The 17,124-nt window shown below is 56.6% G+C and overlaps 2 protein-coding genes across 2 annotated transcripts; both read right to left on the bottom strand.

The window, feature by feature from the left end:
• Window positions 1-1,380: 1,380 nt before the first annotated feature.
• On the bottom strand, window positions 1,381-10,782 carry CHRNB1 (cholinergic receptor nicotinic beta 1 subunit). Its single transcript, XM_080825646.1, has 11 exons — window positions 10,678-10,782; window positions 10,453-10,592; window positions 9,788-9,832; window positions 9,163-9,272; window positions 8,954-9,062; window positions 8,508-8,655; window positions 7,977-8,186; window positions 4,794-5,017; window positions 4,190-4,371; window positions 3,718-3,865; window positions 1,381-3,426 (listed from the first exon to the last, which is right to left on the bottom strand). Exons 1-11 carry the CDS (start codon window positions 10,736-10,738, stop codon window positions 3,286-3,288), a joined length of 1,518 nt encoding a protein of 505 aa, XP_080681772.1. The 5' UTR covers window positions 10,739-10,782; the 3' UTR covers window positions 1,381-3,285.
• A 1,877-nt stretch (window positions 10,783-12,659) lies between these two features.
• Window positions 12,660-15,759, bottom strand: FGF11 (fibroblast growth factor 11; the record flags this gene model as incomplete). The annotated part of the gene is made up of 5 exons (XM_080825684.1): window positions 12,660-12,730; window positions 13,016-13,214; window positions 13,486-13,589; window positions 13,786-13,896; window positions 15,567-15,759. The coding sequence occupies 5 exons, from the start codon at window positions 15,757-15,759 to the stop codon at window positions 12,660-12,662; spliced, it is 678 nt and encodes a 225-aa protein (XP_080681810.1).
• Between the last annotated feature and the right edge of the window lie 1,365 nt (window positions 15,760-17,124).

Raw genomic sequence — 17,124 nt, 5'->3', positions numbered from 1 at the left:
CTATGGCCTCTTCTGGGCTAAATCAGATTTGGGGGTCGGGGCGGGGGAGGAGCTCCATATGGGATGGGGAAGGGAATCTACTTTCTCCCTTTTTTTTTTTTTTTTTTTGGTTTTTGCTTCCTGATGGTTTCTCCCAGACTAGACCAAATAGCCAGAAAAGTGATGGGGGTTGGATGGGTGGCTAAGCCCAAGATTTGCACATGACCTCCCATCCTTACCTTTACCTCCATCTTCCCCAGTGTCGCTTCCCTCACCATTCACTCCAGGTGGTTTTTGGGGAACCATCCTACTCCCTTGGTGGGCTTTGGGGTATCCCCACCAACTTTTCCTCCAGAATAGCACCTTACACCCCATCTTTGACTCAGTTCCCCACACCCAAAGATCCCAGCCTAGGGATGGGGTGCAGGGACCTTAAACAGTCCCTAATCCCTAATTTGCACTAGTTAACCCTGGTCAGGGGTCCCTATGTTTCCTTCCAGCGGGGGAGTTGAAGAAATGTTTGCTCCTAATTCTCTTTGACGACCGGGCATCCCCACTCTGTGATTGGATGAACATTTCCCAACCCACCCCCCCCCAAAAAAAAAACAGCTCACAAGGGGAGAGCCAGTTTGGGGGAGCAAATCTGGTAAATGGGAATTAGAGGAGTGCAGTTTAAAAAGGGGAAAGGCTGCCACCATTTAGATGGGAGCTTTATCCCAGCTACTGTTTTCCGGGGCCAAGATGGCTGCCCTCTTTCTCGGCTAAAAGGGCAAGATCATGGCTTTTGGAGGGAGGTGGGCTTGGGGGAAGGACCAGGAGCATCCTCCTGCCTCGTCTTACCCTCCGCGTCTACAGGAAGGGGGAGGTTTTTGACAGGCTCCTGAATGTTAACCATGGAGGAGTGTCATTCCTTCTCTCCTCCTCTGTCTCTTTGCACTTTTCCTGGTCTTGGCCACAGTCCGAGTGGAGTTTCCTACTGAATGTACCAAGTTCCAATTTTTAAGGGGGTAAAATGCTTAAAACGGGAAAATGCAAAAAAAAAAAAATCACTAAAAAGTTCCCACAAATCTCGTTTCTGGCACTTTAGAAAAACTGCGAAAGAAAACATAATAAAGAATACATATATATATATATATATATATCTACACACAAATTTTATATATATATATATACACACACACATATATACACACACACATACACACATGCACACAACACACAGCGGACCCACAAGAGAGACAGAAGCCTTGGAGGCAGGGGGCAGACGCGATGACAGCTCCCCTCTATCCTTAACCTGTACTCCTCTGAGGCAGAAAGGCACAGGAAACGGAAGGAGTTGAGGACGGACCGGGGGATTTGCGTTTCAGAACAGGTCAAAATTCCAAAACCACGGACATTTTTGGGAGAACTGAGATTGCAGACGTTTATTTTTTGGGCAAATATGATTTAGGAAACTAGCTTCCAGCATTTGATGGTTCTGGGCAACAAACGAGGTTGTGACAAATTGGAGATTAAAATACGTGTATCCGAGCTGGGGAACTTAATATTGTGAATTTCAGACGTTGGAAATTTGGGATTTTGCAATTTCGTCTTTGGAAAATGATTCAAGTCTTGTCAGTTTGTGCCCTCTTTCCCGGTGTTCCCTGGGGAGAAGGGTGATGGTGGAGTGGAAAGGCCACTGGCTCTGTGCCACAGCACGCGAGGTTTAGAATCCTACAGACTGTAGCTCTATATGTAGTGAGGACCCAGATTTAGAGAAACTGACCAATATTTATCTCCGCATCTGTGTGTGTGTCCAACTCTCTAGGCCAATAAACCAACAAGACAGACAAACTGTGCTCCGCAGTGAGATGCCAAGTGCACTTCTTTGCGGGGCTGGCGGTGGGCTGGACGGAGATGCCCTTCCCTTGTCCCCCCGTGGGAGCTGGCTGGCTGATCCCTGAGAGCACAGCCTCCAGCCGCCGAGGAGGTTGAGGGCTTGGGGACCCTGCGCACCTCCCTGTAATGGCTGCAGCCGCTAGTGCTCGAGCTGACTTTGGTCTGACCTCCAGGCAGACACATTCACTCAGCCCAGTTCGCACAGCCTGCTGGGCACAGGATCCTACTGTCCGGCGCGCCTTACACCTGGCACCACTCGTGCTCCAAATCGAAAAGCAGCGGGCATAAAATGAGGGATGGTCGTGAGAGATGACCACCTTTTCTTTTCCTACTCCTGGCCTCTCATTGTCTTCAACTGCTTATCACCACGCCCCTCCCCTTAATGTTGTCTAAGGTTATGGAGGGATGGGCAAGTCAAACAAGCCAAGCTGGGCAGCTGGGCAGGGTGGGGCGGGGGTGGGGGGCTGGTTTGAGGAATTCTGGAACAAATACCTTGACCAGGGTAGGCAGCCACACTCACACGGCCCTAGCAGGTTGCTGCCAGCAGGGGAATCAGGCCTGGTGTTACCACAGTTTTAATTTTTTTTTTTTCCCGAGAGAAGCCAGAAATACAAATTTCTCTGTGCAATATCCAAATTTTTAAAGTAGCTAACTCACACTAAAAATTGTGCAGGTCAACAACACAGGTCACACGAACACACCCGTTTGCAACCTCTGATGTGTACTGGGTAGAGCCTTTGCTCCCATCTCATATGACCCTCAGACTTGGGGACAGATACTATTCTTAGCTCCATTTTACAGTCTTGGAATCTCAGGCCCGGAGCGGTTTAGTACCTATCTGAAGTTTGAGCACCGAAGCTGGAACCCGAATGAAGGTTTTTACAGTGCTCTTTCTCCCGTCAAATGCATCCTTTCACTTACTACAAAACAATAAATTACGGAAAAGTAAAAACAAAGAGAATGACCACTAGTCTCAGCAAGCAAACATAAGCACTGATAATAACTGGTGTTATTTCCTTCCAGGAAAGAAAAAATCCTTAATCACTCAATGACTGTGAAGCCCCTACTATCCCATAGGTCAGGCCCTGTACTAGGTGCTGGAGATATTACAGCAAACACGACACAGTCCCTGCCCTCCTAGAGCGTACAATCTACTTCTCATTCTTTGTTCCATGTCCCCGGCGACCTAGCGTTGACATCCAAAGAAACTTCTACAAGAAACCAAAGAATAAATAAACTGATAGTGCATTTCTGTTGGGGCCCAAGGCTTCATTCGGCCCCGTCCCCCTCGGGCGCTCTCCCCAGAGAGGCAATGATGTGCGAAGCCTGGATTCCTAGTGGAGTCGAGAGGGAGAAAGGGACAGGTCTTGGGAGTACTGCCCACTCTCAGCTCAGCTGGCCGAGGACTCGCGGCTTGGCCCTCTGTCCTCAAGGAAAGGGGTCAGCGGGGGGCAAGTGGTACGAGGCGTCCAGGAAGATGACGAGGGTCCCAACGCTCGTGAAGATGATGAAGGTCCACAGGAAAAGGCGATCCACTACCATGGCCACAAACTGCCAGTCTTCCTTCAGCTGGGGGTAGGCAGAGTAAACTGTCCCTGAGCTCCAGACCCCCAGGAAAGGCCTGCCCTGTACCCTTGCCCTTGTCCTACCGCTCAGAGACAGGGGCGGGCCGCGAGACGGAGGAAAACGGAACTGCGGGCGACGGATGGAGCGAGGAGCCAGTCAGAAAACAGGGGGGCGGGACCAAGGGAGGCAAGCTTCCAATCAGAAGCAAAAGCGGGTGCTGGGGGCGGAGCCGCGGTCTGCGGGTGGAGCCAAGGCCACCCAGGCCCTGCCCTGCTCCACCGTCATTGGACTTACCGCGTCGTGGTCCTCCTGTTCCTGCAGCTGCCGGGCGATGTAGCCGATCGAGGAAACGACCTCCCGTAGCTCGGGAGGCAGGCCCACAGTCCGAGTCGGACCGTCGATAAGTCGCCGCAGGTCCGGGGCAGACAGCTCAGGCTGGAACCTGGAAGAGGCGGGACAGTTGGGCCACGCGCTAGGCTCCGTCCCGACTCCCTCCTCCAACACTCTTGTCAGTTTCCACACCGTGAGAAGGCCCTTTGGGCTCTCCCCGCCAGCGGCGACCTCGCCAGCCTTCCGCAATTCCTCCCATCTTTCTACGCTTTAGTTTCCGCCTTTCCGCAAAGTAGGCGGTGGAACGGGGGTACTACAATTCCCATGATCCTCAAGGGCATCTTCCGGGACCTCACGCCGCCTGCCTCTGCACAGTCTTCTGGGAACTGTAGTTCCCGCTCTCCCTTACTTGTAGGCGACGGGGAGTAGGTGCTACCTGTTGGGTTTGGGGAAGAGAAAATCGTTCGGTGGCTTCCGGATGAAATATTCATCTGTTCCCCGACCCCAGCCACTTCCTGGAGAATCCCGGAGGGCCACAGAAGGTGGCTCCGGCATCAGGTCTCTCTCGGGTTTGGGCCTCTTCAGACCCAGGTATAGAGGGAGTTTGTGGATGAAGATCTGCAGAGTAGAAAGGCGAGCTGGCAGGGGCGCTCATGGTTTCAGTTCGGAGGGGAAGCCGCCCGCCGACCCCATCCACCCGCCCATCCCCGCGCCTGCGTGCGCGCGTCCCGCCAAGCCACGCAGCCTCAAGAGCTCCGAAGTGGGTCGCGGACCCTGGAAACGTGTCCCTGGAACCCCGGATGGGCAGTGCTGACGAAGGAAGGATGGGATCTAGGACATGACAGTGTCGGGGGGTAAAGTCGACTGCACAACGTTTCAACACCCAACAGGCCTCGGCACCGAGACGCTCCACCAGGAGCTGTAGTTCTCCCTCGGGTCTGAGAAAGTGGAGGTTGAAGGCGGTAGGAGGGCTGCAGGGGCGATACGGGCACAGAGCAGCGAACGCTAGCACCGAGGGTTAACACCGAGGTCCGTCTTACCCGGCGGACCCAAACGGGCATTTGGTGCGTGTGCGGTGAGCGATGATGCAGGTTGAGGACGACGACGCTGAGGATGACGGAGAAAGTGACGAGGACCATGGTAAACATGAGGTACTTGATAATGATGGGGACAGACAGGGAGGTCTCAGGAACTTTGTCCGCCAGCAGCAACAGGAACACGGTAAGGGTGAGCAGGGCAAAGATGGAGAGCCCCATCTTCTCTCCTTGCGGGGCAGAGAGGAAGGCAGAGGGTCAGGCTTTGCTAGAAGGCAATTTCCACGGCCTAATCAGTGACCGTGTTTCCAGTCCACACAAGCACAGGCTTTGGGAAGGGCCAATTGCACGCAGATGACTCCTACAGTTATACCTCCAGCCCGGACTTACTCTCCTAAACCCGGGACTTATAGCCACCTGCTGATTGAACGTCTCCGCTTGGATGTCCAGTAGACATCTTAAACCTGTCCCAAACCGAATCCCCTGATCACCGGCCCCTCCCACAGGCTTCCCCATTTCATGAATGACCAATCCTGGGGCAGGCCAAAATCCTGTCAGTCATTCTCAACTCTCCAAACTCTTTCTCATCCCATATCCCATCCACAGCAAACCCCACTGGCTCCACCTTCAAAATATATCCCTACAAAACACCACGAACTCAGATCTGAGTTTTTATAAAGGTCTCTTCTTCGCTTCATCCTACTTCCCCCTGCTGACTGTTCTCCGCGGAGCAGCCAGATTTGAGCTTGTTAAAATGTAAATCAGATCGTATCACTTCTCTTCTCCAAACCTTCCCCTCGCTTGCATGTTCCTGAGCATCAAAGCCAGACCTCAGCGTGTTTGACTGTTTGACGAGGTCTTCTTCCCATTATCTCTTTGACTTTATCTCCTACTGTTTTTCTCCGGCTTCCTTCATTCAGTTATCCTGGCTCGCTCTTGAACATGCAAGACTCACTCCCACTTCTGGGCCTTTGCATTCATTGTTAACTGCGCTTGGTACATCTTCCCTCAGATATCTCTCTGCCAGGGTCACTGTCTCAGCCCCTTCAACTCTTCCTTCAAATATTGGTCAAATATTTCCTTTTTATTGAGGCATTCGCTGGCCATTCTATTTTTTTCTTAAAATTTTAAGTAATCTCTACACTCAGCGCAGGGCTCGAACTCACAGCCCCGAGATCAGGAGTCACGTACTGTACCGACTGAGCCAGCCAGGGGCCCCTGACCGTTCTATTTTATTTTTATTTATTTATTTTTTTAGAGAGGGAGAGGGAGAGAATAATCTTTTTTTTTTAAGATTTTATTTATTTATTTGAGAGAGAGAGTGAGAGAGAGAGCACGAGAGCTGAGAAGGTCAGAGGGAGAAGCGGACTCCCCATGGAGCTGGGACCCCGATGCGGGACTCGATGCGGGACTCAATCCTGGGACTCCAAGATCATGACCTGAGCCCAAGGCAGTCATTTAACCAACTGTGTCACCCAGGCACCCAAGAGAGAGACAATCTTAAGCAGGCTCCACACCCAGCATGGAGCCTGTCTTGGGGCTGATCGTCACACCCCTGAGGTATGACCTAAGGAGAAATCAAGAGTCAGGCACTGAACCAACTGGGCCACCCAGGTGCCCCCTGTTCTATTTTAAATTATAACCCCAACGCCCAGTCTCATCCTCTCTACCGCTCTTCCTACTTTATGGTCCTCCTTAGGACCTGTCCTCTTCTAATATACTATCTAATAGATATATTTGCTTTATTGACGGTCTCCCCACTAGAATGTAAACTCCACAAGGGCAAGGAGTTTTGTCTCTTTTATTCACTGATGGAGCCCCAGTGCCTAGCACATGACAGATACTAAACAAATACCATTGCATGAATGAACAGACCAACCCTTGTAGCCCATTTTAGCACCTCAATAGCAATTTGAAGGATCTAAAAATGAAACAAAGTATATAAGGGGATGCCAGGTGGCTGATTATTCCCGGGACATAAAACAGGCACCTCAAACTTCAAGGAAGGTATTGAAATAAAAAAACTTTTATGGTCTACTCTACTTAAGTCCTATAATATTGGGTTCCAAGGTTTGCCCTGCTCTGGGTGGAAGTAGTAGTTACATTTGGAAGATTGTTCTAGAGCTGGATCACTTTCCTTCCCTAGACAGAGAACTCGATGCCAGAGAGAAGGAAAGCATACTTTAAATGCCAGAGTTAAGGATTCCAGTCTGGGAATCAGACCGGCATCAACCAGAGTTGGAATCGAGATGCTGCCTGTCTCTGTAGCTGAACTGGGGCAAATGACTTAAACTCTCTCAGCTTCTCTGACCTCCTCTGTAAAAGGGGAAGACAATTCAGCACTCAGCTCACAGAGTTGTTCTAAAGATTAGATTTGACTTAATGTAGGAGTGCCTGGCTGGTGCAGTCGGTTAAGGGACTGACTCTTGATTTCTGGGGGGTCTTGGTCTCTGGGTCATGAGATCGAGACCCGTGTCTAGCTCTGTGCTGAGCCCAGAGTCTGCTGGAGATTCTCTCTCTCTGCCCCTCCCCCCTTATTAAAAAATAAATAAATAAATAAGGAATTGAGTTATATGTAACATGTTCATTGTACTACTTATAGCCAGTGCTCAAAAATAGTAAAAATAATGCCAACACTTACATAGAATTTACTTGGTACCAGGCATAGTTCTATTAACTCAATTAATCCTCAAAATAATCCTATTAGGTGGGGAGAATAGGAAGGAATTTGCCCAAGGTTACTCTGTAACTACATTATGCTTCCTCCTAGAGAAATGTTGCTGTTATTTCCAAAGGAATCTCCAAAGGGCTAGTAGGTGTCTGAAAAATAACAGGGAGGTGTGGGGGGTGGATACCAGGACTGGGGAAAGTGGAAGGGAGCGTTGTCTAACCCCAGGAATTGGCTGGTTCCAAGGATGGGATTTTAGGATTCTGGAGGAAAGGGTTCAGGAGTTGCTAGATGGAGAGAGCTGGGCTGCAGAGCCCCCCACCCCACCGCACCCCCAGACTGAGGTTGGAGGGAAAACCTGGATCCAGGAAAAGCCTCTGGCTGAAGGCAAAACCTGGGCAAGATTGCTGCAGCACAATCCATGATGGCTTGGGCTGGCCCAAAAACCTTGCTTGGATTCCGGGTGGACAGGAAGCTGAGCAACTGGTAAGAAGGTGGCTTGTCGGCTCTTCCTCCCTTACCTGCATCTGGTGGCAGGTAGAAGACGAAGATGGCCAGAAGAGTGATGAGGATGCATGGGGCAATGACGTTGACCAGGTAGAAGAGAGGCTTCCGGCGAATGATGAGGTAGAAGGTGACTTCTTCGCGCTGTCCTTCCCCGCCTCCCCTAGGATCCATGGGAGGCTGGATTAGCCGAGAAGGCTTGTGGATAATTTCCCATTGGCCATTCTCTGGGAGGAAAGAGGGGAGAGAAGAAAGGGACACAGATGTGGGACCTGTCCTTATTGTGGCCAGATATGGCTTGCTCTGCCACATCCTAGACCTGGGAGTGGCAGATGGGATAAGACACTAGCTGTGGACACTGGGCCGGGCAGCCCATCTCTGATGAACTTGAACGAGTCTCCACTTCCTTATCTGCGAAATGTAGAGAATCTCACTTATCTCGCCGACCCCACAGGGTCGTATCGGGCATTGCTGAAGGAGGGTATTTATCAGCCTATTAGAAACTGGAAATCATAGAGCCCACCGGTGGGGGAGCCATGCCCACTTACCAATGAAGGTCCCCTCATGGATGTGCACTTCCTGCCGCTCCTGCTTGTCGGGACCCAAGCCGGTCCGCAGGCTGACCTCTGAGCTGTCATAGCTGTAGGAGCTGAACACCATGGTGCAGTTCTGCCAGTCGAACGGGAAGTAGGTGACCTGGATGGAGCGGGGAGTCACCGCAGCTGCCAGAGAGCTGTTCGCGGCTGGGGGCCTTGGGAGGTCATTAGGCAGGTAACAGGGACATAGGGTCACAGATGAATTGGAAGGTTATTAAGGGAGGCTATGGGCAACGGAAGCGAGGTCACTGAGAAACCCTGCAGGTCAGCGATCGTGGGCAGAGAAGGTGAAACCACGCCAAGTCAGGAGGATGGGCGCTATGGGAGGGTTATGGGGGATGATGGAGGAGGGACGGGAGTCGCTGGGGAATCAGGGTTCCCAGGGGAATCCCGGGCACCTGGATGCTGCAGCTGCTACGGTAGAGGCCTGGAGGCTGCCAGCGCACGGAACCATTGGAGGACACCACGACGTTCAATTCCAGGGCAACGTCAAAATTCCCGTCGTTGCTGCGGGGGCGGAAACTTCTCAGCGGGAATCAGACCCCGCCCCCAGGAGACCCCGCCCCCAGAGACCCCGCCCACCTCCCGGTCTTGGGGAAGAGCCTACTTGTTCAGGAGCACAATGTCCGGAAGCCACACGGATTCAGCCGTGATGCGGAGTGAATCGATGCCCTCGTGCTGCGCGGGGTCCCAGCTCAGCCTGTAGTCAGTCCACTCCTGTGGGAGCAGAGGCTGAGGGGCTGTCGGGGGCTGGAGCCCGGGAGAGGACGTGGGATGTCCGCAGGAAGCCGGGGAGGGAGGGCAGGGAAGGGGAGCCGACAGGCCTGGGCTATGGTTCGGGAATTCGGGGTTCTGGTTCCGACTGCACCTTTACTCGCTGGGACCCCATCAACTAATTTCCCCTTCTCCCGCCCCGGGCCCCAAATTTTTGATCTGTAAAAATGAGGAGATGGCACTAGCTAGCCGCTAAAACAGTGTTTTTCAAGCTGCAGTTCGCGACCCTTTAGTGGATCAGAAATCAAATTCGTGGCCCCAAAACAGTGTTTTTAAAAAATTAGAGTAAGGAATGCGTGGAATGCAGCTCCCAGAGTAAAGGTAGGTATTGTTTCCTGAAGCTTCCGTTTCCGTTCCGTTTTCTGAGGTCGTGATGCAGGAACTGCTCTCGAGCCGGACATGGGAGGAAATTGGGAAGGCAGCGGGACGCCCTCTCCCACCCCGTGGGGTCTGCATACCAGGTCTAAGTACACCTTTGTGCTCATCTCCTCATCCTTCTCGTTCTAGAAGGGAAAAGTTTAAAGGGTAGAGGTGACGTGAGCAAAGAGAAATGAAGGGGCTCGGCGGGTCAAGGTCTCTCTGGAAACCCCCGTTTTCCAGAGTCCCCCTCTCTTGGCTCCAAGCCCCTCCCCCTAGATGCTGCGTTGGTTTGAGCCCCGCCTCTACTTCAGAAACTTCCGGCGGTCTACAGCGCCAGCCAATCCGGCTGCCAGCCCGCTCGCCCCCCCCACCCCCCCACCCCGGCCCCGCCCCGGGCCCCACCCCCGTAACTCGTCCCGCGCTGAATCTCCGCCGGCTGTTGTTTCGCAGCCCGATCCGGCGCCAAGCTCCGCCCCAGCCTGCGACCCCGCCTCAAGTCCCGCCCCCCAGCCAGTCCCGCGGCCCCGGCTTCGCTTCAGGGTTCCTCGCCCTGCCCGGCTCTACCCGCCGCCGGTCCAGCAGCCACGCCCACAGCTCGTCCATGGGTCCGATTTCGACCCGATCTCCGCTAACCGCCCGTCCATCTCCCGGCCTGGCCTCGCCCTACGCCCCGCCCCCAGGCGGCCCTCGCTCCCGCCCCGCCCAAAGCCACGCCCCCAGCCGGTCCCGCCGGCCGGACCTCAGCCCCGGCGTGCGCCCTCACCAGGCTGATGAGTTGCGCCAGGGTGAGGCCAATGCTGACCCCGACACGGTCCCCCACCTCCCGCGCCGGCCGCACCGAGCTGTCATAGCCAGAGAAGAGCTTCTCGCGGAGCCGGCCCTCCGCCTCCGTGCCGCGGACGCCTGGAGGAGGGGAGCTCGAAGTGAAGCCACCGTGCCCGGTCACGACCCCTGGCCCCGTCACTGCCCCCCCGAGGCCCAGACGTACCCGGGGCGAGCGGCGCCCCTAGCGCCCCCAGCACCAGCAGCAGCAGCGCCCCTGGGGTCATAGCCCGGCCGCGTTGCTCAGTGAGTTAGCTCGCTTCGCCAGCGCAGGGGAAGTGACGAGACGCCCAGGAATGTGCACCTGTCGTTGGGGGGCAGCCGCCAGCCCACCCGCCCCGCCCCTGGGACCTGGTCCCGCCCCAAGCAACTGCCAATGCCCGCCACCCATAGATGACAGACGACACTTCAGTTGTATAAATCTTCTTTAATTGAGAAAGCATGGAGTGGAGACCCCGTCCCCTGGGAGCAGCCAGGAGATGGGTTGATCCTGAGCGGGGTTCTGTGCGGGCCAGGGGAGTATGCACCCCTCTTGCAACAAGCGAGAAATAGAGCCCCTCCCTTTAGGGTCTCCCCGGGTCTGAGGCTACTCGGAGTCCCCCTCCTAGTTCACTGGTGGGCTCCTGATCTTTTTCAGGCCTGCCCCTAGCTCTCCACGCTTTTCAGAAAAATCTAGTCAGGCCCTTTTTGGGTACCTAAAACTTAGCTGAAGTTATAAGCTGTAAGGTAAAGCAAGTTCTATTAAGTTAGAAGCTCTGGGGTTATGTGAGGTCTCAGAGCCCAAGAGGCCCTCACCGTCCTTGGCCTGACTTGTACAGGAGAGGGGCAGAACTTATTGCTGAATTGGGGTCCTGCACTGGGGATCAACGCCGTGTCCTGTTTGTTCTTTTCATTCTAGATCCATTACCTTAGAGACCTCAGCTTTAAAGGGGATCTGGAAGGAATTCCTGCTGAGGTAGCTAAGTGTTCACGTGCCCCCAACCCGGGCACAGCCAAAATAATGCCACGGTTTTGGCCCCTTGGCCATCCCAGCTCCCCTGCTATGAGCAAGGATTCCTTCCCAAACTCCTCTGCCCTTCCTCAGACTCTATTTCCCTGGCAGGACCCCAGCTGAGCTGCCCGAGCTGGAAACAGCATGTAAAAATAAGGTTAGCGTTCTATAGGAAGAATTGGATTTTTAGAAAGTCTAGGAAAAACCAGAAGTGTTTCTTGATTCATCAACAAAGTTCTTGGTGAATCACAGCTGGGTTCTTTCCGGAGCTCACCTGTGATGGGCGTTACTAGAGAAGGTAGGAGGGCAGGTCTCTATGAGCACTAATATGGCTGTATAGGCCCCGGTTCCATGCTGGAGGGAAGGGCTGAGAGTCGTGGTCTATGTCCTAGAGCTGAGATTCCGAAGGACGTATGGCTCCATGTGCGTCTAGAACCCCATGCTCTAGAATCGGGTGTCTTTGGGATAAGAAAGTTAAAACTGTGGTGATCTGAGACTGGTCCTGGTTCAGGCCAAGGCCAGCAGCTGGACAGGGCTCAAATCTAGCCTCCCTCTACCTGGAAACCAGGGGTCCATCTGGGTCAAGGACAGAAGCCTGCTGGATCCACAGTGGATCCTGGCAGCATGCCAGCATGCCAGCACAGAGCCTTAGTGCAAAAAGGGCCCTGGCCAGGGTGCCTGGTGTTCCAGAACCGGTCCGGAACAAGGCAGGAGGTGGAGTCGGGCAAAAAGGAAACTGATCCTGAGCTCCCGTGGACCTATAAATCTATGGCTCAGTGGCAATGAAGAGGGCATAGGGCTCCAGGAACTGACTGAGCCCGGGGTGCTGTTCTCTTGGCTTTGGATCCCCCTTCGGGCCTTCTTGGGAAAAGGCTTTGGGGGGCTGTGTGGAAGGAAAGAAGTGATCAGCCAGGACCATTTTCAGAATCCCCCTCTCTGAACTCCTCCCAGGAGCTGGAAGCCTTGGGTCAGGGGTGGTGGGGAGTCACAGCCAGCCCCTCGGCTCCCTCAGGATAGAGCACCCGCTGGGACTTGGCTTCTCAGGGCATGAGTATGGCAGCAGGGATGGGGGCAGGGCCAGGAGCAGGGCCGGGGGACAGGCTGTGACAGTGGCCGGCTCCGTGCAAGGACAGGGAGCCTCCACCATGGACTACATTTCAGGGGGCAGGGGGGCTAGAAGGGGAGGTCTCAGGGACACTGTGGAGAGAAGGCTCCCGGTACATGGCCACTGTGAAGGGGAGAGAGAGGAGCAGGAAGCAGAATTAGGCCCGGAGAGAGCTAGAAGGAATCAGAGCTCTGAAAGGGTGCCCTTCCCCAACACTCGTCCTCCGGGAACCCCAGCCCACAGGAGGAGGGCTCCCCAAACCCCCAAAGGACAAAGCCTTCCCGGCTTGACTTGGCATAACAGGTGTCCTCCTGGATACTTGCAGGCCCTGATTTGCGTGTCACTCAATGTCCACGTCAAGGCCAGTACCCTCCCGTGTGGCCGACCTTTTCCGCAGTCCCCACTCACCCTCCAGGAGCTTGGGCACAAAGTGGGCAGCTGCCTTGGTTTTCTTGACTCGATTTCCCTTCATGACTCGGCCCTCCTTGTCCAGGCCCAGGTACCAGGCCCGGCCCGAGCGGCGCTGGCGGTAGAGCGCGGAGGCATAAAGAACGTAGTAATTCTCGAAGACGCATTCCTTAAAGCGACACTCAGCTGTGAAATGTGGCTGAGGAGACAGAGACCCAGAAAGGCCCACAAAGAGACACAAAAAGACGTATCACTGGACAGAAGGGGGCCCTGGGAAGACCAAGAGCCAGGACAGAACCCACACATTTGGGGCTGGGAGGGCCCACTTCTCACTCCATGCAGACACCGGGAGAAAGGGAAGGTGAGGGAGAGTCTGGTCGCCCCGTAGATTTGGGGGGGCAGGGGGCTGGAATAAAAGGAAACTAGACTAGGGGGGGCAAACCCCAGGCCACTCATCCTCGCCGTCTCACCGAGCTGTACAGCAGCCCCTCCGCGTTCATGGCCATGTAGTGACCCAGCTTGGCACTCTGGATGGTGACCACACGGAGCCCCACAGGGATCAGGTTGAAGTGGGCTGGGGGTGGGGAGAGGGGGGGCATCAGTGCTGGGGGCCTCAGACCCGCAGCCCAGCTCCCCCCCCCCAGCCCAGTTCCACCGCTTCCCTTGGGGGCCAAAGAGCCAGACAGAAAACACAAGAAAGTGGGAATAGGATAGTCCCCTCCTGTCCCCGCATTCTCCCTTCCCACCCAGCCGCTGGCCTCCCCTCTCACTGAAAGAGCTGGTGTCCTCTGGGGTCCCCTGAATGCTCCCATCAGGATTCGCCTGGAGGTAGAAACCTTGGCGGCAGAACAGTTTGGTGACGATGCCTTTGAGCTGAGGCTCTGGAGAGAGAGAGAGAGAGACATTCATCTTCAAAAATGACATCTCTGTTCCCAGAACCATTCTTCCACTTGGCGGGATGGGAGGAAAGAAAGAGGGGAGAATGCTCGGGGAGGTAGAGGGTCCCAGGGCCCCAGCTCTCTGATCCTCCAAGCAGGCTCTCTCCCGCCTCTCTCTGACTCCGGAGGAAGCCCCGGTGTGGGTCCCTTCTGCTTCCTCTAACCCCCAGCTTTCCGCTTAATTTATTGAAATTTATTTAAATGGCTTAATTCCTACTCTACAGCTCCACCAGAAGTGGGGGAGGGGAGATGAGGGAAGAGGAAAGGGGGAGCCATCAGAAGGCAGAGGACGGAGGGAGGCAGGCAGGACTGCAGAAGGGCCAGTGTTTGTGACTGTGGGGCGGTGGCGAGGTGACCACAGGGTCGGGGCGCCCCCTCAGGAGTGGGGGTGGGACGGGGCCCGACGCTGACTCAGCACCTGCTGCTGCGGCTGCCGCTCGCTTGGCGCGGGCCTTGCCTTGGCCCAGTGCCGGCCTGTCTGACACTGACCCATCTGTCTGTCTGTCTGTCTGTCAGTCCGCAGGCTCGCGGGGGCCCGGCCCTCCCTGAGGCCCAGCCTCTCCCCTGCAGCCAGGTAACCCGCCCAAGGTGGGGGACATTCGGTACCAAACCCTAGGAAATGGGGGAAGGGGGCCGGGGAGCTGGCCAGGCGGGCGGAGTCACGTGGGGGCCGGGTCCCTCTCAGAGGGTGGGCTGCGGACCGTACCACTACGGAGGGCCGGCGACGGGGGGGAGGAGGGCACGAGGGGGCTGCCCCTGGGGGATCTGGGAGCAGGCGGGAGCGGGCCCAGAGGGACTCCTGCCAGTCGTGCCTGGACGGGGACCACGCGCCAACCCTCGCAACTCTCCCGCCCGGTCGCTTGCTCTCGGCCGACTTCCCCGTACCCCCTCGGAGGTGGTACGACCCCCCAGTCTCCGCGCGGGTCTCTCGCCCCGTACAGGGTCTGAGTTCCTCGCGGCAGAGGGTCCCCCCCCCCCCGAGCATGGGGGAGCCGCTTTCGGAGCCGCGTAGGGGGTAATGGGGGGTGGCCGGCGCCCCTCTCGAGGCGCAGGTCACCGAGGAGGGCGCACAGAGGGGCGGGCCGGCGAGGTAGCTGCAAGGACACCCGGGGGAGAGCTGGGGAGATTGGCGCCGAGCCAGGCAGGCTCGGCCAGCAGGAACGGAGCCAAGGCGTGGAGGAGCGGGAGAACCGGGGCGGGGGCGGGGCTACCAGAGCTGCAGAAACCCTCGGGGTGACCCAGGCGTCCGGAACCCCCAGGCCCCTCCGCCCGGCGTTGAAAGAATCGCGAGAGCCGGCACGTAGGCGGTGGACGGTGGGGGTGGGGACTCCTGCGTTGGGGGGGGGGGGCGGCGAGCCGGAGCCGCGAGGCTTGGGAGCGCCAGACCTAGCCCCCCAAGCCTTCCCCTTGCCCTCGACAGCAAGGAGACTCCGGGTTATGGGCAAAAGAGAAGGGAAACTGAGGCATCGTCTGGCAGAGACTCTGTGGTCCTGACCCACCCCCTTCCACTTTCGGGGAACCCCCCTCAGTCGGGCCCCATCCTTCGGAGTCCCTGGCCTCAACCTCCCAGGCGGAGAGACCCCAGGCCCGGAGACCCCGCTCCAGCCACTCACCAGGGCCGCGGTCCGGCCGCGCGGGCCGCCCCCCGCACAGTCGCACCTTGGACAGCAGGATGAGGAGCTGCTTCTGGCAAAGGGACTTGGTGCCGCGGGGACACACGCGCCGCTGCGCCGACACGGGCCGGCTGCCCCCGGGCTCGCGGACCTCCCGCTTCTGCCGGATCAGGCTACTGGCCAGAGCCGCCATGGCGCCCCGGGAGGAGACACCCCCAAACCGGCAGGGGCCCGGAGCGCGCTGGGCTCCTCAAGAGAAGCCCGCTCACCAGGGCATCCTCTCGACGCTGGGGTCCCAACTCACCGCCTCACCCACCGGACCTGAGGATAAGCCCCAGACCCCCCACCCCCCAGCCGCCAGCTCCCACCCTTGGGACCCGTGCTAGCTCGACTGGCCCCAGCGCCCTGTGTATCTGTTGACCCCACCCTCGACTTTTGTCCCCCTACTGGAAACTACCCTGTTCTTCACTGTCCCTGTCCCCACTTCCCTTAGGCCAAAGTCAAGACCCTCAAAATTTGCAAGATGTGGTTCCAATAGTCCCAGGCACCTTTCCACCCTATTTTGGGGACCCGCACTCCTCCCAAATCCACTCTTGTAACCTAAAGGGTGCAGGTCATTAGCCTTGACATATTAGCTCAACCCCATCCCTGCTGGGGCACTGCCAATGTCAGTGAGGAACTCAACCTTGGTGTCTTTGCCACCCTCTAAGATCCCCCACTTTTTTCAATGAAGTCCCCCCAAACTGTCTGGGGAAACCCAGGCTGTCCCCACTCAGCGATTAGGGGTTCCCAGACCCTGTCTCTGGGCCATACCTTTTTTTCACCAAGTCACCTCCATTTCTAGTGGTACATGGTTCCAGCTGCTGCACCCCTTTCCTCACCTCGTCACCCTCCACCCCTTTTGAAGTCACCTCCAAATCCGCCCTTCCTAGGGCTTGTCTGGAGGGCTTCTGTCACCTCGAGATAAGGAGCATCCGGGTTTTTTTTCCCCCCCCTGGTTGCCCCTTAATTTCCTCGGGGACAGCTGGTGCTGTTTAGATCCCACGCCCTCCAATCCAATCAGCCCCCCGAGAGGAGTGCACCCACGTTATCACCGGTTCCCAACTGTGAACAGGCCCCCTACAAGTCGGAGTGCATCAGGGCTTTCTGCGACAGGGCTTCTCGTCTTCCCCGGGACAGCCTACAGCACCCCTCTTCCTTCCCCGACGCCCCTCAACCTGTCCTGTCTTGTTGATCCGGCGACGGGTGGCGCTGGCTCCGGTTCCAGGCTCCTCCCTCCCTGTCCCTCGCCAGCGGAGCTTCCCCCCACGCCGGGCTAGGCGCCCCGGACCCCAGGAAGGAGGAAGGGTGTCTCTCCGCAGAGCGCCCTGGTCCGGCGAAGTCAGAGCACCGGGCCGGGCGGCTGGACCAAGCAGAGCGGCGGCGGCGGCGGCGGCAGCGGCAGCGGCAGTGGGGAGCTGAGGCGGCGGCGGCGACAGCAGCTCCCCCTCCTCGGAGAGCCGGCCCGGGGGCGGGGCAGGGGGCGGAGACGCCGGGAAAGAGGGGGGTGCAGCCGGGC

Source organism: Martes martes (assembly GCF_963455335.1).
Source record: "Martes martes genome assembly, chromosome: 16".
Lineage (NCBI taxonomy): Eukaryota > Metazoa > Chordata > Mammalia > Carnivora > Mustelidae > Martes > Martes martes.
Note: the sequence above shows the minus strand (reverse complement) of the source record. Positions and strands in the feature narration are given on the sequence as shown.

Excerpts from the sequence above, each read along its gene's own strand:
- CHRNB1 (XM_080825646.1), bottom strand. The coding sequence starts at position 10,738 with ATGACCCCAGGGGCGCTGCTGCTGCTGGTGCTGGGGGCGCTAGGGGCG. Across the intron at positions 5,018-7,976 it reads CTACCTGCCACCAGATGCAG|GAGAGAAGATGGGGCTCTCC; the intron begins GTAAGGGAGGAA and ends CTGCCCCGCAAG. Across the intron at positions 4,372-4,793 it reads TGCCCGTTTGGGTCCGCCGG|ATCTTCATCCACAAACTCCC; the intron begins GTAAGACGGACC and ends TCTACTCTGCAG.